The sequence below is a fragment of the Canis aureus genome, chromosome 25 (assembly GCF_053574225.1).
Source record: "Canis aureus isolate CA01 chromosome 25, VMU_Caureus_v.1.0, whole genome shotgun sequence".
Lineage (NCBI taxonomy): Eukaryota > Metazoa > Chordata > Mammalia > Carnivora > Canidae > Canis > Canis aureus.
In genome coordinates, this window is record NC_135635.1 from 4,628,435 (window position 1) to 4,651,633 (window position 23,199).

General features: G+C 51.8%; 2 protein-coding genes and 1 long non-coding RNA gene across 10 annotated transcripts; 1 reads left to right on the forward strand and 2 right to left on the reverse strand.

Annotated features, from left to right (window-relative positions):
* Positions 1-113: 113 nt before the first annotated feature.
* Positions 114-7,835, reverse strand: GPD1 (glycerol-3-phosphate dehydrogenase 1). Of its 2 annotated transcripts, XM_077870110.1 has the most exons (10): positions 7,713-7,835; positions 7,086-7,275; positions 6,430-6,607; positions 5,500-5,640; positions 4,743-4,881; positions 4,388-4,500; positions 3,552-3,785; positions 3,227-3,333; positions 2,815-2,896; positions 114-2,033 (listed from the first exon to the last, which is right to left on the reverse strand). In XM_077870110.1, exons 2-9 carry the CDS (start codon positions 7,124-7,126, stop codon positions 2,863-2,865), a joined length of 987 nt encoding a protein of 328 aa, XP_077726236.1. In that variant the 5' UTR covers positions 7,127-7,275; positions 7,713-7,835; the 3' UTR covers positions 114-2,033; positions 2,815-2,862. The 2 variants fall into 2 exon arrangements, with proteins under 2 accessions (XP_077726236.1, XP_077726235.1); XM_077870109.1 differs by lacking the exons at positions 2,815-2,896; positions 7,713-7,835.
* On the forward strand, positions 3,365-12,570 carry LOC144296840 (uncharacterized). Its single transcript, XR_013363788.1, has 2 exons — positions 3,365-3,883; positions 11,930-12,570. It is a non-coding gene; the product is annotated as an uncharacterized LOC144296840 (long non-coding RNA).
* SMARCD1 (SWI/SNF related BAF chromatin remodeling complex subunit D1) lies at positions 10,202-23,191 on the reverse strand. Of its 7 annotated transcripts, XR_013363787.1 has the most exons (15): positions 23,000-23,191; positions 22,189-22,376; positions 21,825-21,867; positions 21,612-21,734; positions 21,017-21,139; positions 19,860-19,976; positions 18,514-18,615; positions 18,050-18,211; positions 17,858-17,955; positions 15,604-15,739; positions 13,494-13,616; positions 12,052-12,153; positions 11,732-11,925; positions 11,293-11,371; positions 10,202-10,787 (listed from the first exon to the last, which is right to left on the reverse strand). XR_013363787.1 is itself a non-coding variant. In XM_077870102.1 (13 exons), exons 1-13 carry the CDS (start codon positions 23,174-23,176, stop codon positions 11,872-11,874), a joined length of 1,548 nt encoding a protein of 515 aa, XP_077726228.1. In that variant the 5' UTR covers positions 23,177-23,191; the 3' UTR covers positions 10,202-11,871. The 7 variants fall into 7 exon arrangements, 4 of the variants coding, with proteins under 4 accessions (XP_077726228.1, XP_077726231.1, XP_077726229.1 ...); XR_013363785.1 differs by having other exon boundaries at positions 10,202-11,371; XR_013363784.1 differs by having other exon boundaries at positions 11,293-11,925.
* Positions 23,192-23,199: the final 8 nt, after the last annotated feature.

Genomic DNA, 23,199 nt, shown 5'->3' on the forward strand with positions numbered 1-23,199 from the left:
CCAGGAGGGAACTCCTCTTTGGTTTTTTTGTTTTGTTTTGTTTTTTCCCCCCGTGACATGCCTGGAAACACATGCAGTGATTTACCACAGCATAGGCACTGCCCCAACTCCGCTCTGGGAAAAACGCGATTTATTGAGCAGACAGGTGGTAGACTTGAATGGAAGGCTTCAGATTGTTAACCGCGGAGTGAACAGACGTAGGCAGAGGTGTCGGATTATCTTATCAAGGTCACAGCTGCAGCCGAGGTTGAGAAGAGCTGCCTCCCTGCCCCGACCTTGACCTCCTGGGGGGGCCGCCCTGGAGTCAGGCAGTGCCCCAGCCTGGGCCCAGCCAAAGCTGGGGTGGCTGTGCCCCCCTCCTGCAGCCCGGTCCAGGCAGCTCTGCCCTTCGCTGGTGAAACAGTGAATCCTCCAGGTCTTGGGCTGAGAGGAGCGGGCCTCCCGGACTTGGCAGGGAGTAGGCGAGGATTAACATGACGCTGCCAGAGCCACAGTGTGCCAGGTGCTGCCACATAGGAAGCTGAGAGCCCCTGCTGAACGTGGCTGGAGCCTGGCAGGCCCACAGGGCCTATTTGTAGCTAGGGCCCGGACTGCTGACCTGTGACATTCCCTGCCTGCCAACCCATCCTGGAACAAGGCCAGTTCAGAACACATTCCCTTCTCCCCTTTCCTGCTCTTCCCTCACCACAGCGGGTAGGGTGGGCTTTAATTTTTTTCTCCTTGAGTCTCCCAGCTCCTGAGGTGCTGATGTAGTCAATATCTCGTGAGAAAGCCTTCCAGTGACAAAGAAGAGCTGGCCTTGTAATGTCAGGGGCCATCAACATGCACCTGCTCCCCCTGCCCTGCTCACAGTTCCCCATCAGCCTCTGGGCCACTCTCTGGCCCCCTGGCCTCCTGCTGCAGGTGCTGGTTAGCTGCCCTGGCTGCTCTGGGGGCAGCTGAGAAATAGGCACAGGGCTTCAGGGAGGAAATGGGTGAAGCCCAGGATGTCCTTGGGCAGACAGAAGCAGGAGGGACCCAGCTGACACCTCCCCCAACCAGAGCTTCAGAGAAGAGCGGCAGGACACACACAGAGGTCATAGGGAGCCGAGTGATCCGAGCCTGCTCTGAAATGGTGTAGCTGTCAGCAGATTAGGGGCCTGATCTCCAAAGAGGGTGCTGGCCAGCAGGGCGAGGGAAGGCCTAGAAAGGTCAGGCATGGTGGGGAGGAGCTGGCAAGAACTAGGAAGTCCCTGGGGAGAATGACAAGTCCTAGGGCCAGAGATGCCAGCATGGCAGCAACTCTGGTGCCAGGGCAGCCTGGTGGGGGGGGGGGTTCGGGGAGGGGGAGGAACAACCAGAGGTTTCTGAGGACACAGATGTTGCTAGGAGAAGCTAGGAGGGGGTTGAGAGCTTTGTATTTTGTTAACAAACACTGAGATCCATTGATGCGGTGTGGGGCCTGGCAGAGGTCAGAGCAGAGGGGTCCCTGAGGCCTGTGCAGCCCAGAAGCCCAGACCCCTCCCTTGGCAGCCCTTGCCTCATTCCTCTTGTGGCTGAGGTACTTCTTTAGCCATTTAACTGAGCTTGGGGATGGGACTCCTGGTCTGTGTGAGGCAGCAGTGGGTAGCTCTTGCCTCCCGACACCTCCACCCTCCCCGCCGCACACACACCCAGAGCACGCGGTACTGGGGCTTGACATTACCCATCCCAGAAGACAAAGAGAAAAGCCCACTTCCGGAGAGGGACAAGGCAACTCCATTTCTGGTGAGATGTGGTGGCAAGAGGCTAGAGGCTGCTTGATGGTTTGGGATCCCCCAGTAGGTAGTTGCACCCCACAGCCTCCTGTCCTCCATGAGAAGAAGCAGTTCCATTTAGGGTCCCAGAGATTCTGGGGGCCAGGTACCCCCAGCCTTGCTGGAGTAGAGAAGCTGCCTGGCCTGGGCCCCAGGCCTGCTCACAAATGTTCTGGATGATTCTGCAAGCAATGGATGAATTCACCCACAGGCTGGCTCTCATAGCATATCTTGTACACAGCCATGAACAGAGGAAACCTAGAAAGGGGAAGGAAAGACCCAGCTCAGCCTTCTAGTATACCCCGACACCCTCACCCCCACCCACTCCCCAGCCACCTCCTAACCCTCCACTCCCTACTTTCCCACATTTGAGCCCAGGCAGGTGCTGGCTCTGAATTTCTAATTGCTGAGAATCTGAACTCCCTAGTCCTGGGTTCAGGGTCAGGTTGTTTTTTAATTGCCCTCCTCCCTGTTCTATTAAACTTGCCTGCATGATTCCCTGGCATGATCTTTTTGTTCTAGATGAGCAAGTCACTTAACCACTCTAAAGCCTCAGTATCGGGGTGCCTGGGTGGCTCAGCAGTTGAGCGTCTGCCTTTGGCCCAGGGCGTGGTCCCGGAGTCCCAGGATCGAGTCCCACGTCGGGCTCCCTGCATGGAGCCTGCTTCTCCCTCTGCCTGTGTCTCTGCCTCTCTCTCTCTCTCTCCCTCTCTCTCTCTTTCTCTCTGTCTCTCATTAGTGAATGAATAAAATCTTTAAAAATAAATAAATAAAGCCTCAGTATCAACTGTAAATTGGGACCAATACAACAAAGCAATAAAGTGATTATGTATTAATGTAAAGGGCTCAATAAATGCATTTCCTTCCTCCCATCCCCTTGCACAGCCTGCTTCCTTTACCTGGAGGCTCTCCCCTGACCAGCCATGAGCTGATCTTCTGAGCCTGTTTCATACTCTCTTATTCTTGGATTCTTTCCAGACCAACAGAGCTCTGCTCTGACCACCCCCCCCCCCGCTTTGTGCTCCCTGAAAAGGAGCACCTTGACACAGAGACTGTCCTCCTCACACCTCAGCACCCAGGACAGGATTCAGGGTACAGGGGGGTTGGCCTCCGGATAGCGGCTGAGAATGGGGTTGATGGAGAGAGAGGTGCGACAGTCAGTTGAGTTTATTTCAGCTGCCCCAGAGCTCCAGTCCCCAAAGCAGAGGACAGGAGGAAAAGGACCAAAAGTGAGGCTACGTGGAAGGGTCCAAGCGATGTGGTATGAAGAACACTGACCCGGAGGTGGTTCAAAGGCTATGAACTAGCTGGGGGACAGCGGACAGACCAGACTCTCCAAGCTCTAGTCTCCGTAAACATGAGGTGTGCCCCCCCACCCACCCCACAGGTCGAGGAGGATGAGAAGCTGAGGCAGCGAGCGCTTCCCCGGCGGGGCTGGGGCGGACACCTACTTGTCCACCATGCCCTTGTGCTTGAGGACTTGGTGCAGCTCCCGGGCTGTCAGGGGCCCCTGCAGCTTCTGGCCATTCAGCATCTCTTTCTCCAGCTGCTCAATGGACTGTGAAGAAAATAGGACGGGTAGACGGAAATGCGAGAGGAGGGTTGTCTGTGGGAGGTGGAGTCTGGGGTTCAGATGGGGGTGAGGCCTTAGGAGGGTGGAAGGGCTGGGAATGCTCACAAGTCTTACTGTTTGTGCTCAAGAGATGCCTCGAGCCACGTTCTTCTACCTTGAACCCATAGGGCCCGCCCTCCTTCTGCATTCTCCCAGGGTCCCACCTTTCCTGTGCGGGCGAAGGCCTCGGCCACCTTTCGGTTCCGCCCTCCGTAGCAGGTAGTGATGAGGTCAGCAACACCGCAGCTCTCCAGGAAGGTGTCACAGGACACAGGGCCGCTGCAGAAGAGCTTGGCAAAGGCGATCATCTCCATGAGCCCCAGTCGGATCACTGCTGCCTTGGTGTTGTCGCCAAAGCCCAGGCCGTCACAGAAGCCAGCCCCCACGGCCACTATATTCTTTGGAGAGTGGAGGTCACGGGTGAGGAAGGATCCCCTCCTGCAGGCCCCTCGGCACCTGCCTCCTGCTCCTTCCTTCAGCCGTGACACACCACTGGGTAAGTGAAGTCAGTGGGTGAGCTCCCCAGCTATTTCCACCTAGTGATTTTCCCATTTGCTGTACCCCACCCGGCCTGTGCTCCCTGGTTCCCCAACCCTGCCCCATATTCCATCCTGAAAACCAGTCTTCTGTCCCCGGGGCCCTCCCAGCCAGGACTATGCCATTCCATATCCCTGATGTTGTCGGCTCTATCCAAGATCCAGAGTTCTAGCCATCAGTCTGCCTGGCTGCCCTGGATGTCTTATCTCCCATTAGCCTGGGTGCCTCCCCAGGACATCTCTTCCCCCGGACCGCCCCCTGGAGGCAGGGATAGGGATGTCCCACAAGGAGCTGTAGGAAGAAAGGAAGAAGGAGGCCCAATGTCTGAGAGTAACTGGCAGGGTGGAATGACCCTGGCCTTACTGCGGCAATTCTTCGTCCCAGTGTGTGGGACTTGGTGGGGAAGGGGCCCAAGAGTGAGAGCCCAGAGCATACCCCATGGCTGCCTCTGCGCCCCTCTCACCTTTAAGGCCCCACAGATCTCCACCGTATCCACCTCTTTTACAACTGTGATGCGGAAATTGGGCGTCTGCATCAGCATTTTCAGAAGTTGTCCTTGGGTCTGGTCCTTGCAGCCTAAAGTGGGAAGGGGGCAAGGCTTTAAGAGGAGATTCTTGACTCTTCCCACACCTGCCCTAAGCAGGACCTGTACCCCTTTCCCTGGTTTGGGGGTGGTCCCAGTCCTCCCTCACCTCTGATGCTTGGGTCTCCTTCCTTTGCCTGATTAATGGGGAGAAGAGGGCGAACTGGGGGAGAGGGGAGAGTGGAGGGGGTGTAACAAGGTGCGCCGCGTGTGTAGGTGATGATAGGGCTCTCACCAATGGTTGTCTCACAGAACTTGTCATCAGCCACCTCGTTGGCAATGTTTGCCCCCATCAGCACACTCATGGGGATGCCAAGGTGCTCCCCAATCACTTCAGAGATGAGCTTCAGCCCCTTAGGGCCCTCGTCTATCCCCTGGGCACAGGATGGAGCTCAGGCCAGATGCCCTCTATGCCCAACTGAGGGCTTCCCCCCAGAAGTCCTGCCCCTTCCAAATTCACCATTCATCAGGGTCCCTCCCCAGAGGCTCTGCCCCATTCCAACCCATCCAGAGCTTGCTGTGAAGAGGGTAGATTGCAAGTGAAAACGAATCCATTAAAAGATTCGCCTTCCATATACCTTCAATCGATCTACCTCTCCAAGGCCATGTATCCCCTCCACATCCCTAAACAACCCCCCACCAAGTACCAAGTACCCCAAACCAACTTCCATCCCAGCCACTGCCCCAAACCGGCTTCCCTTTCACATTCCTCAAACTAGCCCACTTCTCATACCCCTCGGCATCCCTTGTATGCCTCCCAAATTCCTCAAGATGTTGGCCTCCAAACCAATCGCTTAACTACTCCCCCACACACCGCCCTCCCCAGTGGCCCCAGCACCTATTCTCAGCCTCCCTCAAGCAACTCCTCCTCTCTCTCTAAAAGACCCTTGGCCTGCTTCTGCCGTTTTCTGTTCTCCTCTCTTCCCCGACCCTGCCCCCACCCCCAGCAGTTAGCTGCACCCTCCCCATCCACATGGAGATATTTCTGGCACCTTAATAAGAGATACACCAATGGCATTTGCCTTCAGGTGGCCCTTGAGCTGACCACAAATCTTGCCGATGAACTGATGGGGCACCACAAAGATCAGGATGTCAGCGTCCGTGGCAGCCTGGACCACGTCTGGGACAGCCACCTGTGGGGGTGACCAGTGCTCATGGGCCTCACAGCCTTCCCCCAGCCCCCGGGAGCCTGTGCAGGAGATCTAGGAGCTCAGGAGTGAGGCTGGTGGGGGAGAAGGAAGGGCAGCTGGGAGACTGAATCTGGGAGGGCTGGACTCGGAATGAAACACCATATTCCCTCCTGTCGCCATCGTGCCTCTTGCTCCAGCCGCCCGGGGCTCTTGAGGACTCCTGGGAGCCTCCTCTCAGTGCTCGCCTAGCCCTTGGCTGTGGGACAGCGAGGGAGGCCACAGGACGCCTGGGCTTGGCAGGAGGAAGAGGCCAGGTACGATTTCATCACCACCAGCAGCTTCGCAGGGCTCCCAGGCTGGGAAGGAGAGCCCTTCCTGCTGTCGTCCCTGCTCGTCCTCTCCAGGCTGGGAGCAAGCCACACGGTTTTGACCAGGGACCTTAAGTCCAAGGAGTAGCCTCCAAGTCAGTGAATAAGTAACAGGATTACAACCTGAGGCAGGTGCTTCCCAGACCCCCAGCCTTTGGTTGCCATGGAAACTAACTTCCTTGCCCTCTCCCCCTCTTTTCTGCCTGGGAGCCCCTCAGTGTATGGGGGTGCTGGGAGTTCAAGTTCTCCTCAGTCCCAGAAAGTGCCAGGAGAGCAGTCTGGGGGGTGTGCAGAGGGGGGCCCTGTGCCTAGAGCTGCCCTCCCAGGATGCTTCCCAAGTCCAAGTAGCGGCTGAAATAGCCCCCTCTCAGGAGGAAGCACCCTCCACTTCCCTCTCCCTTCCTTGCGGGGTTTTGGGGCTCACCACGTTGGGGGGCAGCTTGTGCCCTGGCAGGTATTTGACATTCTCGTGCTGCGTGTTGATGATCTCTGTCAGCTTTCTCCCCCCGACATCTTCCTCAAACACCCACATGGTCACCCGTGGGTCAAAGTGTGACAGCTGGGCTGCATTGCCACCCACAATCTTGGCAATAGCTGAGCCCCTGGTGGGAGGGGGAGGACAGAAAGTGGAAGAGTCAGGGCATGAGGGAGGAATGGTGGTGGGGAGGAGGCACAGGGTGGCATTAAGGGATGGCCCAGCAGCCCACCAGATTTACTTGCCATCGTCCTTGTGACCCCCCACCGCCGTGAAAGTGTGGCCCCGTCCACCCTACACTTTGCAGCTGGAGAAGGGGCCCAGCCTTCTGATCTGCCCACCCACACCCCCCAACCCAAAGCAGCTTTTCAGGCAGGGAGCACTGGAGAGGCTCCGTTCCTGTGGCAAACAGGTACAGCTGCCCAGGTGGGCAAGGACGCGAGAGGTCTGGGCACCATCTGCCCTGCCCCTGTGCCTAGCACAGAAGACAGCAGGGGTGGAACAGAAACTGGACGGCGTTTCCTACCCACCAAGCCTCTCTCCCTAGCCCCGTGTTCTTAGGGAAACCTCCCCTTGCCCCCACACTCCTTGACTGAGCCACTTACCAGTTGCCGGAGCCTATAATGCAGACTCGCTTGCCAGCCATGGTGCCACTTTTCTAACTGATTCAGCTCAGTGCTCCGCGCCCCAGCTCCTCTGCCGACTAGGAGCATATAACTCCGCCGCACGTGGGTGCAGCCAAGTCCCGCCCTCCAGGGGCGGGTGGGGAGGCGGGTGCCCTGGGAGACAGGGACTCTGGCAAAGCCAGGGAAAGGGGAGAAAAGGGTAGAGACAGGTGGGGAACAGGAATGGGCCAGGGGCCAGGCCCCTCTTCCGTTTGGGTTTGCCAGCTGATGGTGCTAGTGAGCTTCTTCCCCTGGCCCTAGCCCTCCCTCCCTGTAGTGGTCTCATTTTGAGATCTGCCAAGAAATAGCTCAGATGAGGAGCAAGTGACTGGCCCCCCCTTATTCCCTGCTGTCCCCCAGCACCAGAATAGATTGTTTTCAGTCCTATTAGCAGATACAGGAGTGCTTTCTTTTCCAAGGTAGGAATCACCCCACATAGCCTCCTAGGACCCCAAAATCTACTCTGCAGGTTTGTCCTCTAGCAGTGACAAAGACTACATGTCACTGGCCCTACACTAGCTCTACTGCCAGGCTGTGTGTGAGTGAGGTGGGTAGGTGTGTGCTCACCTTTAAAGATAAGACCACATAAGAAGGACGCCTGGGCGGCTCAGTGGTGGAGCGTCAGCCTTTGGCCCAGGGAGTGATCCCAGAGTCCTGGGGTTGCCCCTGTGGGGAGCCTGCCACTCTCTCCGTCTCTCATGAATAAATAATAAAATCTTAAAAAAAAAAAAAAAAAAGACCACATAAGAGGTAAGGGTCTGCTTTAGGGGTATCCTAGCCCAAGAGTAAGAAGAGACTCCAGGAGCCCAGAGAGACAAGGTCATCATCTCAGGGACTCACCCTTGGGCCTCTCTCCTCACCTCCAAGGATCCTCACCTGATTGTCTTCTACGAAGAGAAGGTGGGAAAGGTCAGAATTAAAAGCTCTGATGCCAGTGGCTTACATTGCTCTTGCAGACTCTGGGCTTAAGGAAGAAAAGCACAGGAGAGGAAAGACAGTGACTAAAGGATTCCCTGTCCTTGAGGGGCTTTGAGCTTCCCTCAATCCTTTCTCCGGTTTCCCAGCTACCACACTAGGGGCTTCCTCAGGGTGGTGGCTGGTTTGCAAGCCCGATAGGGAAAGGGAGGCAGGACCTGGGGCAGCTGTAACTTCTGCTGAGCTTTGTGGTCTCAGATCCTGTAACTGAGAGTAAGTGAGGGGTGTGATTTGGGACACAGAGATTGGAAAGAACACATCGAGCAGCCCCGGACTCCATATCACCCACAGCCATCTGTTTGACAAAGAAGAGCAGCAGCTCTGGTTTCTAGGCTGATCTGGAGTGGGGCAAATGCCCCTAAGGCTGCAGCTGTCTGTGCACCTTGGCCTAGAGGGCAGACACCACTGTCTGCTCACGTGCTGACCTCCTGGCTTGGCAGACTGCTGAGTGGGTGTTTCCAGCCCTCAGGGCCACTGCCTGCAGGCGACAGCCACGAGCACTAGGCCAGGGGGGAGTCTGTGTGCAACCGCTGAGCGAGGCTAAGTGGGTCTGAGGGCAGGACTGTGGAGAAGAGGTTTTTCTAAGTTCCAGGGACTGGCCCGGAGGAGCACATCGTATCCCCTCTCAGGGCCAAGGAGTTCCCACACGGGAACATACGTGAAGATGGTAGCTGATGGTTTCCCTGAGGAGTGAAACCGCACCTGCTACAAAGCCGGCCTCCCACAGATCGCTCATCATCGCACTGGCACGGAGACAAAAGGCACCAGTGCCAAGTGCCAGCTGGGAACACTGATTATGGGTGATGGAAGAGAAAGAATGCTTCTGTCCCTGGTGCACGTGGTGGGAACCCCAGAGAATGGAGGTTTATGCATAAAATAACCCCCTTGTGTTTGCCTAAATTCTCCCATCTCCCGTTTGGCCCTCAAAATCATTGTCAGTAGTATGGAGACAAAGAATTTGTGCATTTATATAGGAATAGAGTGTGCAGATTCAGAATGGGCTCGTCACAGGAAGTTATCTCTACCACTAGAGCTCTTTTCCCAAGAGCGAACTGTAGATTATTTGCTTGAAATTAATAATGGTTCATCAGCCATTCATTACACATGTAATTAGCCTGGGTGAAAACAGATGCCATTTCAATGTCCTTGACATCAATTTTTTCCACTCCAAGTTATCACCCCACACGTTCTTGTTTTCCCATCCTAAGTCAGATAAACCCCCAAGTTCCAAATTGGGAACAAGCTGCAACCTTGGCGGGTCTGACCGCGTGCAGGCAGTACTTGGGCGTTCCCATTCACGAAGACAAAGGATAATTTTTTTCACAATTTGGGAATGTGGCCGCACTCATCCTACATTCTAAACCCACTTCTTGGGTAGAACTAAGCTAGATAGTGGTGCCAAGGAGGCAAGTAGGAGCCACCAGGCGAGAGGCAAGCATATTATGATGGCGACTGCAGAATATCCCGCTTGTGCTAAGGGGAGCTCAATCCTGAGCAGTCTTCCCAGCCCTGCCGAGGGGCCCCAGGCTGTACTTGGACAGCACAGCCCTCCCATGCTGCTCGGAAGAACTGAAATCTCACTAGGGCCCTAGAGTGGAGCCTTAAGGGAACAGCAGGCAGAGGCACACAGAGGTCCTCAGCTAGGACCTGGCTGGATAGGGGCCCAAGAGGACCTGCCCCCAAGGTGGCTCAGGATCAGCAAGCCTACGGCGCCTGCGCATGCCACGGGGAGAAGATAAGATGGCAGTGGCACGGCCTTGGTAGTACCTCCCTACCTAGAGCCCGGGGCGGGACTCTCAGATCCACGGAGGAAGCCCAATGATCCCAACCAGTACCCAGCCTGCTCAGACCAGCCTGCTCAGCCAGCGGGCTGACAGAGCAAGCTCTGGAGAACCTGAGGTCCACAGCGCAGAAACCTCGTTTTCCACCGTATCCCTAGTGCCTAGTACCGCAGCTGGCACACAGCAGGTGCTCAGTCAATATTTGTTAAATAAAATGAACAAACACCATGAGTGTGGCTAATGGTATTGGAGAAAGAGCTCGGGGAAAAGCTCTCCCTCAGTAGGTAGGGGGACCCATCCTTCAGAAGATTCTTTTATTAAAACTGGGTGACATCGATAAGGGGACAGTACAAAAAAAATTTTGGTCCATGAAAAAAACATAATAATTCCGTTAATAAAAAGTTATCTTCAACAGGGACACTATGTAGGAGTGCTGAACTTCCTTCTCCTGGTTCCAGCCCCAAGGACAGAGGTTGTCCAGTGTCTGTGGGGAGAACCTCTTAAGGGAGGGATGGGACAATGGTCAGAAGGGGAAGATGGAGAGAAAATTCTGTCCCCGGTGTGGAACAGGCAGGGTTATGGGGCTGGAGGATGTGCTCGCAGGAGCCTGAGGAGGGGGTGGGGAAGCAGGGGCTTTGTCAGTTCTGTGGGTTTAGAGCCCAGGCTGAACGGAGTCCCCCTCTGTGCCCAGCTGTCTCCCACCCTGCTATGTTGAGTCTGCGAGCCTGGGGTATGCTAACTTGGGGTGATACAACCTGGAAGAAGAATCTGAGGCTCTCCTGGAAAGATGCAAAACCATCTCAGTTCCAAGGGGCCAAGATCACAAGGTCCTGCTGCTACCTGAGGGGTCTGAAGCTTTGAGGGCAGGGGCTGGGGAGTCACAATCCTGTGAGGCAGGGAGAGGGAAGAGTCACAAACCCAACTCAGAGCTATTCGCCAGCCCTAGGCGCTTTCACTCCTCAGTGCCCTAGAAGTCACCAGTGGGTGTCAACTGGGCAGACAAGGGACAGGAAGACAGGGATGGCCCAGGGCTTTTACCCGTTTGATTTCAGGCCTGTTTCTCCACGAAGGGGTGGGGGTGGGGGGGCAGGGTGGAGTGAATAAATGAGTCACACCTCCAAGCAACAGCAGGAAGGAATAGCCTCTGCTGGCAATGACAATACCCCAGGTTAGATCCCTGGGGCTCTGACAGGGAAAGGCAAGATTCCCCCACCCAAATGCCCTGCGTTAGGACAGATAGATAGCAGGGGAGCCTAAAAAGAGCAGCTACAGGGAGTGTGCTGGGAGGGAGCAACAGTTAAAGAACAAACTCCAATACTGATGTGGACCCCCTACGAGGGAGTAAGAGAAGCACTGAGACAGCAGGCCAATCCAGAGGGCTGCGGACTGACCTGGGGCTCAGTGGGGCCCAAGAACCGGGGTTCCTTTAGTGCTAGAGGGCAAGAAGTAAAGGGAGAGTGTGCTCCAAACCTGTGGAGGGAAGGAAGGAAATTGGATTCTGTTATCCAGAGAGCCAAGATCAACTAGCTTATAGAGTGCCCCCAGGCCTGAGTCTCAGAGAAGGGACTAAAGCTCCCAACTCCTGGGTCTCTGAAGGGCAGGATCAGTGTAGCTGGTCCCCTTGAAGACCACCTGGCCTTAGGCCCAATCCATTCAATGCACTGGTTACCACTACAGGTTCTCTCTCTAACGCTACCTAGAGGTCCTATGTAGACCAGGGGAGGGTAGAGGCACATGGGAACTTTGTGGGGCAAAGGGAAGCTGGGGGACAGGAAGGGATGGGGTGGGAGAAGAGGGTGACAGGTGTCTTATGAGACAGAAATGTGAGACCCTCTTCTTTCTGATGTTGTCCTTGAACCAACAGCATCCCCTGGGAGGCCCCAAGCAAGGCCAAGGCAGGTGCTATGAGGCAGGTAGCACAGGGCCCAAATAAGAATCGATGGAGCCAGCTCAGCACTGTGGGAGAGGCCCTATGTATTTCGGATTCCCAGGGCTTGCTCTAATTCTTGTCGTCTCTGCTGCACCTAGAGAGAAAACAGTGGAGGGAGCAGAAGATGAGACAAGCCAGCAGCTGGCACCTCATACTACTGACATCCATCAGGGGTTCAGATCCCTGCCTTTTTGTCTATTTCCCACACCCAGGCACCTACCTTGGAGTAGAAGTATCGGCACACGGCCTCCTGAGCCCAAGGCTGGAAGTAAAACTCAGCTCGGCGTTCTTCCTCTGGGTTACCCACCACATCGGTCATGGTCTGGGGGACAGGGAAGGGGGGAGAAAGAGGAGAAGGACTTGTTTCCCTCCTTCATACCTGTTATGGATGAATTGTATCCCCCCAAAAGACGACAAAATCCTAACCCCCCAGTACCTGTGAATGTGACCTTATCTGGAAATAGGGTCTCTGCAGATGATCAAGTTAAGATGAGGTCATTAGGGTGGGCCTAATCCAACAGGACTGGTGTCCTTATAAAAAGGGGGAACTTGGACACAGAGACAGACATGCACAGAAGGAAGATGATGTGAAGACACCTGGAGAACACCATCTGCAAACCAAGGAATGCCTGAGGCTATCGCAAGCTGGGAGAGGGGCCTGGAAACACATTCTCCCTCCCAACACCCTGACTTCAGACTTCCAGCCTCCAGATAAAAATAAATTTCTCTTGTTAAGGCACTCAGTTCGTGGTACTTTACTACGGCAGCCCTCGCAAACTACTAACAACGACCAAAGTCACCCCCTGCTATTAATGAGTCATTGCTCTCTTCTGGGATCCTTTCTGGCACCCCTTGTCCTGTGTTCCTCTGCTCAGCCTCCGTAATTACAGTCACCACAGGACAGGAGAAAACTGAGGGCACGTTTCACTCTTTCGGTACTCACTCCCACCTCCTTGCCTGAGCTTATGGTGCTCTCCTCTCTGAGGATGACCGCAAATCCGAAATTTGCCATGGAGCGTTCCCCGGCTATTCCAGCCTCACCCATCTCCGTCTTTGAATTATGTCTTTGGTAGTGGTGAGTTCCGATAATGTCTTACATACTTTACAACTTTTTTTTTTTTTTTTTTTTTTTTGCTTTACAACTTTTTAAATTGTATCAGTCGGTTCCCTTCCCTCTAAAAGAAAATAACCTGGTCTGAAACAATCCTTTATTTTTTGCTAGTAACCTCCTTGCTATCAAAACTTTCCATTCTGTGCAAGTCCTCAGAATGCCTATTTACTAGAAGGGATGCTGCCCAGTTCATGAATCATTGAATAAAACCAATTAGATCTTCACATTTTAAATAAATAAATAAATGCATTAATCCTATGAGCCTAGTTTCTCCAAACAGAACGCAAGCTGCTTTGAAAGCAGAGATCCAGTTTTCCACTCTGCATCCCCTCCGATACGGTACACCAGTGACACCTCATAGTACGTACTAGATGAACACTCGATGGTTCCACCTCCATTTCCCTACTTGGTTGTAAAACGGACCCGAGAACATGCTAAAGAAAATCTGGTCCTTCACCTCCCCTCTGGCTCTTCTACCAGATGCTACAAAAATAAAGCAGATGTGTGCCTCACTGATCTAAGTCCCTTCGCACCTTTCCTGGGTTCTTTACCTTGAGGTCCCGGCACTGGGACTGAAGCCAATCATTGATGAAACCCTGAGGGTCTCGGGCAAAGCTCAGCATGAACTCCCGCTGGGTCTTCAGCTGATTGATAGTTTCTATTGTCTCATGGATCTGAAAGGAAAAGAAGGAAGCTTAATAACATTTCAAACTGGGAAATGCGACCTTAAATGGCAGACGGGGGCAGGCCGAGTGGCTCAGCGGTTTAGCGCCACCTTCAGCTCAGGGCGTGATCCTGGAGTCCCGGGATGGAGTCCCACATCGGGCTCCCTGCACAGAGCCTGCTTCTCCCTCTGCCTATGTCTCTGCCTCTCTCTCTCTGTGTCTCTCACGAATAAATTAAATCTTTAAAAATAAAAATAAAATAAAAATAAAATAAATGGCAGATGGTGTCTGCATTTCCATGTGCCAGCCACTCCCAACCTAGGCCCAGAGTGCTGCCCAGAGCCTCAACTGCTCCAGCACACGGCATTCTTTCAGCAGCTGTGTGCACTGTGTCACACGCCCCATGGGAGGGAAGTTTTCCTTCTGATCCCTACAATGTCCACTACAGGTGAAGCCACATGGTGAATACTTAATCCACAGCACAAATAAGCGCAAAAACATTCTGAGGTAGGAGCGGTGGTACAGGCAGCTGTCTCAAAAGCCATGGCCCAGGGGGGTTTGTCCCTGCCCTTCTCTCATCATCCATACTCTTCCTGGCAACTTCCTTCACTGGCACATCTTCCATTACCACTGATGGGTTCACGAGTCCTCAGTCTGCAGATCAGAGTCCACTTTCTAAACTCCAACCACTCTAGCTGCTTGATAATTCAAGACACATGAAACTCTGAAACAAAATTCACTACCTTTCCCCCAATATTCACTTCTGTTCTCCGGTTGCCAATCTGAATGAACACTACTATGCATCCAAGCGAAAACCGTGGGAGTCATAATGCCTTCTCCTCCCTCAAGCCACACTCCACTGACCCCATATGAAGAGTATCCAAATCTCTGCAGGTCCAAATCTTGACACCTCTGAGATCTGTCCACTTCTTTTCATCCTTATTGTCAGTACCCCAAGTTCAGGCCCTCCAAACCATGTCACAGGCGTTACTGCACTGGACTCCTCAGTGGCCTTCCTGTCTCCAGATCTGCCTCTCTTACAACTTGCTCTCTGCCTTCCTGCCAGCGGTCATTCTAAATGCAAAGAGCATCGCTACCTCCAGTCTTTGGGACAAAGTATAAATAAACCAGTTTCCCTTCTAAAGCTTCTTTAGAATTAGACTCCTGCTTCCCTATCCAATTTCCTTCCCCCAAACTTCCCATTCCTAGCACCCTAAGATATATCTAGCACACTAGACAGCTTGTATTTCTTGAACATGCCAGGCTCACTCTCATTTTGGGACCTTTACCTACCCTGTTCCCTCTTTCTGAATGTCCTCTGCCTCCCACACCCCTAGGCACTATCCTTTCTCCCCTTTCATTAACTCTCACTTTGTCCTTCAAGATTTAGTTGGGGTATCAACTGATCCAGGAAAGCGTCCTTGTGCTCCTTTGTGTTCCTCAGAATGGTTTCTAGCTTTACCTTCATGGACAATGTCTATCGAGGAAAATAACAGTAGCAGCAGCAGTTACCATTTGTTTTCACTTGCCAAACACTGTGTCGTCTTTATGTACATTGTCTCATTTAATCCTCATGACAATCTTATTAAAAAAATGATACTGTCGGGCAGCCTGGGTGGCTCAGCGGTTTAGCGCCGCCTTCAGCCCAGGGCCTGATCCTAGAGACCCGGGATCAAGTCCCACGTCAGGCTCCCTGCATGGAGCCTGCTTCTCCCTCTGCCTGTGCCTCTCTCTCTCCTTTTCTGTGTCTCTCATGAATAAATAAAATCTTTAAAAAAAAAATGATAGTGTCTATTTCATAGTTCAGAAACAGGCTCAAAGCTATTAAAAGCTATAGCAGAATCATAACAGCCAGCTCCAACTGGCACCAAGCACAGTGCCTGGCATAGATTAGGTGTTAATACATTCTGAATGAGTGCTAAGAATCAAAAGATAGCCTAGAAGCTGTGGCAGAGGGCTGGTGGCACCCAAGGTACCCAGGACTGGGGCCCCCTACCTTGTTGTCTAGAGTAGCAATCTCCTGCTGGCTGGCGGTAGATAGCAGGAAAGAATTCATCTGAGTCTTCAAAGTATCATCCACTTCCACATCGATGTCATAACAAGCAGTCTTTTTCTGATCATTTGGGTCAACACTGGGGAGGAAACCAAAGGGGACTAGTAAAGGGCTTGTCCCTTAAGACCAATTTACACAAGATCCAGAAGAAGGCCTGAGAATGAGGGTAAGGGGTTGAGAGCAAAAACACATAAGAGAACTTTTGCACATAACTGAAATTTCCCATACCTTCCTTGTGATGGTAGCTACATGGTGTCATGTTTGACAGTCTCAAACTATACTTCAAGAGTGTATGACCTATTGTATATAAACCCCAATAAAGCTGTTGTTTTTTAAAAAAAACAAACCAATGGTAAAAATTCAAATGGTACAAAAGATATTCAGTGAAAAGGAAGTTTCTCCCACCCCAAAAGAAACTACTACTGTAGTATCTTATATATCTTTCTCCCTATTAAACAAAATTGACCCTGAAAATAAATTCAAATAAAACACACACTACACAAAAGGCTTAACTTTAGCACAAGAATACAAGAGAGATCAGCTTCTAATGATCCAACATATAAATTGTAGGAGTTACTATTGGCTGAGTGACAGTTCAGGATATAAAGAAAGGAAAGCCTTTATCAGAATTAACATGGAGTAAGGGAAAGGCTGCAAAGAGAGTACAGCCAAACCACCTGCTGCTCTGAGGAGGAGGAAAGGCATTCCCTCACCCCATATCTAGTGGGATGGAGTGTCCCAACTAAATCTTGAAGGACATCTTCTGAACAAAAAAGTGGGAAAGGATAATGGAATTGTTGAGTCTCAGGTTAGAATGTTTTACCAACCACAGAGGAGATGGTAGCCCATCCACAATGAGTTGGTAAATGTCTAGCAACCGATTCTCCAAAAGGGGAGGGAAAAAAAGCCAATTTGCAGGATTTGTGGATTTCTGTGGTTTAGATATTCCCAACCTGGTTGATTACAAGCTGCCAAAGTTGTTTTACTGATCAAGGAGCTGGGATGAAATGTGCAGTAACACATCCTAACACAAGTATCCCCTGCTTCTTTATTTATTTATTTTTCCCCCCTGCTTCTTTAAAGTTCACATTATGCTGCTTTGCTTTTCCGAAAGACTTACATTAGTTTTTCCAAGGATTTTCAGGTTTATGAGAACCCGCAAGAAGCAACACTAGCATTCAGGATTTGTGCTGCAGCAGTATCACAGAGGCAGTGCGCACCCCAAACAGCAAGTGGTGCCCCCAAGCTCCCTCTCTGGGAGATCTAGAGTCAGCATCTCAGCAGCAAGCCACCACAGCTTTGATTTGTGTCTGTGAGCATGTGGACTTTATTTCTGTTTATCTTGTGCAAAAGAGGTCATTTTGGGCGTCTGAGACATTAAAAAAATTTTCCATTTAAATTAATGGTAATCACTTTGCCTTTTTTTTTTTTAAGTTTTTATTTATTTATTTGAGAGAGCGTGCGCGAGAGAGCACAGAGGGAGAGGGAGAAACTGACTCCTCGCTGATCAAGGAGCTGGGATGCAGAGAGTGATGTGGGGCTTGATCCCAGGACCCTGAGATCATGACCTAAGCCGAAGGCAGACACTTAACTGAGAAACTCAGGCATTCCTGTTTTCTTGCTTTATGCCATTTCAGCTTAGAAAAGCTTTCACAAAAAAAATAAAAATAAAAAAAAAATAAGGAAAGCTTTCATAGGAACGCTCTACTTTTGGATAGCAGGGGAAATGGGCTAATATTTCCACTATACAAACACAACAGACATAAGAAACCTCAAAACCTGGGACGTCTGGGTGGTTCAGTGGTTGAGCGTCTGTCTTTGGCTCAGGGCGTGATCCCGGAGTCCCGGGATTGAGTTCCACATCAGGCTCCCTGCATGGAGCCTGCTTCTCTCTCTGCCTGTGTCTCTGCCTCTCTCTGTGTGTCTCTCATGAATAATAAATAAAATCTTAAAAAAAAAAAAAAGAAAAAGAAAAACAGAAACCTCAAAAATATAAATACCAGTAAGATCCAATAAAATAATCAAGAAGTAATGAGTTTTTTGGGTATAGGTTATCCTCTTTTTAACTAAACTATAGATTTGAATAATTTAAATAATTGCTATTTGACAACCTGCTTCCTGGAAATTTGACAACTGGATTGTCAAAGTTGGTACCAGCCCACTCCATCACACTGCTGCCTCTCCTATACATGCTCACCTGATGACATGATTAATGATGATGGGCTCTGGTGGCATAAGCAAGGCATGGAGCCGCTGAGGGATCTCTGAAAACTTCATACGTTGAGACTCAAAGATCTGTGTGAAAGAGGAAAGGTAGCTAAGAAGTTGGCATTTTGAGCACAACTAGAGCTCCACTGGACTCTGGCAAAAGAATGGGCCCTTTTCTTACCTGCTGGAGGTACTTGTCACAGATGACAAACTCCCGCTCATGAGGGTCCTGGAGCTTATGTGTCTTAATATATTGCCACAGTGCTTGGATGATCACTGGACGGGTCTGGGTGTGGATGCCCAGGAGCCGAGCCAGACGAGGGTCTAATTTAAACTGGGGAGGCTGCAGAGAACCAAAGAGTAGAGGGATGAAGCTAGGGAGCTAGGTCTATATGTATTTTGGGGTGCTTTAGCGTGGCCATGCATTCAAGCCATTCAACAAGCATTAACGTAGTGTTTTCTCTAGGGCCAAAAAACACTAGAAAAAACTCAGAGATGATTAAGACCCTTTCCTTCTTTTTGGGGAGTTTATCATATGGTGACAAACTACCCACAACTAGACATAAACCTTTAAATTATCAGGCAGGCTGCTGATGGGAGATGGCTGTGAAAGCAGCAGGGTCCCCAGACATCACCACAGAATACCTGGTAGTCTAGCATCAGGAGGACAGTACACCGTACATTCACATCTCCTGGCCGTTTCACCTGGAAGCCATCCGTCTCCTGGGTAGTGGCGGTCCTGTGCCACTACAGAGAGGAAGATGTCAGGGGGTGCTCTCCCAGAGGAAGAGCTGGGGTGGGAGGGAAGAGCGTCTGTAATGACTGAATATTCAACTTTGATTACTGAGGCTATTGGAAAAGAGCAATAGCATGAGACATTTCTAAACATCACATAAAGCTCTGGGAATACTGTCTGTACATAAACAGATTTAACCTTTGATTCTGTTTTGAATCACATTTAAATTAGCCTAAATGGATAACACATATGTGCACAGTAAAATAATGTGGCTATAGTTTCTTGAATACTTACTATGTTCAAGAGTATTCTAAGACATTTTGCTGGGATCATCTTATCTAATTCCCACAACATCCACATTAAGACACAATTAAACCTATTTTATAGGTGAGCAAGCTAATGCTTAGAAGAGTGGAGTAACTTGCCAAAGGTCAAACAACTACTAAGTGGTGGCACTAAGTGGTGGCGCTGTGACTTGTGAGCTCTGGCGTGTCTGATTCTAAGCCCAAGTTCTTAGCCACTATACTCTACTGCTATAAAATCAAATTAAATATATTTATAAATTTCTATCGATTCTATGACTTACTTCCCTTATTAGGTGGTAAAGACCTTCCCATGTCTCTTAGTAGTTGAGGTTAAGGGATTGCGGCTACACTGGCAAAGAAAGGAGCAGGTTAAGTTCACTCAGAGAGCTGGACTGTCTCATTCTGTTTTGACTGTACCCCAAAGAACACTGTGTAACCAGGCTTTACAACAAAGGATTTCTGATGATGTGGGATGTGAATCTGCACAGAACAGGAACCAAAAGGAAGTCCCAGATCCATCTATAGAGGTAACTTCGTAAGGACTAGAAAGAAACCTATTAGTTAACGCCCCCACCCCCATTACAGCACCTGCTATCAGGAAGAAGTATGAGGAGGGTGTGGGTAACTACATCTCACCATTATTAATAAGTAAGATGCAGAGATGACCTGGAATGTATAAGAGGCCTCCATCAGAATTTCCCTTAGGGCAGCAACCAGGAAAATAACATTAAAAAGGTGGGGCAAGTCAGACTGCAAGAGCTCTAGGGTTCAAACAGTAGCAGAACTAAACACCTAGTGCCACCTGGAGGTCAACGTGCAAACTGCGACAATAGTACTGTATCCAGGGGGAACCCTTTATACCTCCCCCTCTCCCTAAGCATTAAAGTTTGGCTCCCAAGTCCACCATCCTCCAGTCATGGAGTCAAAGCCTACAGGATGGAACTACTCACTTCTACCAGATGGTTGTCTGGCCCATACAGGTCTTTGTCCAGTTCGATCACCAAGGACTTAAAAAAGGAAGAGAATTTCCTCTTTTGTTTGGTGGCATCATATTTGGACAAGGCTGACTAGAGGAGAGAGAGGAAAGGTCACATTAGAAAAGACCAGAAGGAATTTCTAAAGATAAAGTCTCATTAAAAAGGAACCCACAATAGCAATGGGGGAAAAAAAAAAACCCTCAAAAATGTCTGCAGAATCTCTCTCAGGAGATGGTAAGATAGGTGCCTGTGGGTATTAAACCAATCAAGGTAGCCAGAGAACCCTGAAGAAGCAGCCAATAACACGTACAGGGTCACTGACTTACCCACCTCATTTCCCTTAGGGAAATGAGGCAAGTTAAGCCAAACTGCTGCCTGTAACAAAGCGAGTCTGAACAGAGAAAAATCTGACTCTAGAGGGGAAATGAATCACAGGCAATAAGCAGCCAGAACAAAAACAGCTTTATTTGGATGGAATGACACCACCAGCAGATGGACTGGACCTATATAGAGAAGGAAGCTCTGACACAGAGCCCCAGTTCTCCTGCAAAAATGCATCCAAATTAGCTTGCTTATGAAAAGCTAAAAATAGAGAATGTAAGGGAATGAAAGGTGAACTTCTGGGGTAGGAAGTTTTGGGGGCTGCCACCTGTCAGCTGATGTTCCCCATGAAGCAAAGAAAACTATCCCACTGCCACTGTGAGAAGTCTCCAACGAAAGTTGCGAAGGTGGAGATACTACAGTGGGAATCGAGGACCTCCAGGACTCAGAGAGAAAAGTAGGTCTTCCAGCGCTAAGTGCAAACTCACTTGATTTTAAAGAAACAAAAACCAAAAACTGAATAACCTGCAGATGCTAAGTCCAATGGCCAGCACCATCAGGAGGAAGGTAAACAACAAATCAAGTCCTGGAACAATAAGGTTCTCGATATGATACCACAGCGAGGGCCAGGCTGTGGGAGCGAGACACAAAGAACCATTGTCTTTTAGTGCAGGGAACACAGTGATCCTCTCCCTGCTGTTCTCAACAGGAGCTGTGAGCACCAGTCAGGATTCCTGCCAACAAGACAACACCGCTTGCTCCCAGCAGCTCCCGCCCTAGACGGCAACCACAGTGGGCTTTGAACTCACATCCTCCAGGAGCCGTCCTTCTACCCGAAGCTCCCAGGAAGCCACCGTCCCTTCCCCATCCTCGGCATCTGACTTAGCCGGGTTGAAAGTGTTAGAAATGAAAATTCGCAGCTTCCGTTTTTGCTGAGGAAGGCAGAAACAGGATTGATGATGGGGCTTCAGTGGTTTGATACTGAAGACAAGAATCTCCCCCAAACCCGCAAATTACTCCTAACAGACTGGCTTACTATCTATCCAGTCCCTGGGGTGGGTGGACAGAGATTCCATCTAGAAGAATACTGGCCCGAGTGCAAGTACATACACTAGGATGCCAAACTGACAAGAGTCATGCAAGATGCCGGGTTCCCAAGGTGCCAGAACAGTTATGGCCACAACAGGGACAGGGCAGATTTCTGGTGCAAGAGACAGCAAGGGCCCCTCCCCCCTGGCTGTTGGATTCTAATGTAATTCTCAGTTCCTAGGTTCGTAGGCGGAAGGGAGACGTAATTTAAATGCCAAGGAGAGCTGTGCTGTGCCTTTGATTTCTCATCCTAAGCCTACTGAAGGTTCCCGAGTCCTCTCCTTTGGCTCTCTGCCTAGCACTCTCCTGCATTACCTTAATGGGACGTTTCAAGGCCTCCTGGATATCTAGCCGTTTCCTCATGATAGTCTGGTCCAGCTTCCTTTCAAAAGCCAAGAGATCCATATAGGCCTGGGATTCTGGTACCAGTTCACGAATCTTAGGAACAAAAAAAGGTATCACTGGGGTCTAGAGCTGACCGCTCCTATTTTCAAACGCAGCACCTCCTCAGGAAGACCCTGGACTCACCCTTTGAGGTAGAATTTTGTCAGCCATCTTCTTTTTCTTTGCACTGTTTGGAATAAATACTGTTATCAGGTTGGGATGGAACTAGCCAGAACATGAAGACAGACTGGTCAGCACCTCCATTTATAGGAAAATGAAGGGACTGCAAAGCGCCTCTCAAATCCAAGGCACTCTGCCCACGCCCACCCCCACCCCCTACCCATGCATTCTGAAGCATTCTGAAGAATGAGCACCCATCTGCTGACGCAGCATCACCACCTCTGGGTTCAGGCTCTCCCATCACCTGTGTCCTCAAGGGCTGGCTTCCCCCCTCCTTCCTTCCCTCCCTCCCTCCCTCCCTCCCTCCCTCGCCCCAGGGTCAGCTTACTTGTGGTTTCGATTTTGGACCGCCTGCTGCTGGACCTGCTGTATCTGCTGAGGTGCAGGTCTCTTGCGGGACTGGTCCATCCCTGACTGGGCCAGGCCAGGTCGGACTGAAGGGTTCCCCCCATAGCCAGGGGGTCCCATGGAAGGTCCCTGAGGTGTCATTCGGCTGCCTGGCAGCATGCCTGGTCTCTACGGAGAGGAGAGGACCCAGAGATGTCATGGCTTCCCCACTAACCCCACCGACAAGTGGGAGGTGCCGGAGTCCGCTGAATGAACGAGGCTGGGGGCGGCGGGGGGGGGGGGGCGCAGTGGGGGGGGGCGCCCCTCTGTCTCTGAAACCCGAACAACTGGAGCTTCCTGTCCTCCAGGGGCTACAGCCCCAAGGCTAAGCGAGAGCCCGACGACACCCAAACGCTCCCCAGCCTCTCTGGTATCCGACACTCGGGGTCCTCCCCGAGTCCCACTTCTGCTCGGCTGGTACCGCCAGCTCTCCTCCCCGCGGAAGCCGGCCTCCGTTTGCTAGCTACACCCGCGCTCCCCCGGGCACCGGAGCTGCCCGGCGCTCTGCCCCCTCCAGTTCTCACGTGCCCCCGCTCGCCCCGCTTCATCCGCGCGGTGTCCGCACCCCGACTCCCCAGCGGGAACAATGCTCCCGGGGGCAGGTGGGGATGCTAACCGCCTCCCCTCACCCCGACTCCGGGCCCGAAGCCCTCCCGCCGGAGGCCCTCCCACTTCTCCGCCACCCCTGTCACTCCCAGGCCCCCGCTCGGCCCCGCCCCCGGCCCGCGCGCCCCTCCTCCTGCCCCGCTCACCGGATAGGCCGCTCCGGGCATCGGGGAGCGGTACAGCCCTTGACCCGGCGCCGGGCCCATCCGCACGGGAGGCCCCGGAGTCCCGCCCGGACCCAGGGCAGCGGCCGCGCCCGCCCCTCCGGAGGCTCCGGCGCCGCCGCTCGGAGCCACAGACTGGAAGCCCGCCCGGGCCGCCATCTTCCCCGGAGCCGCCGCTGCAG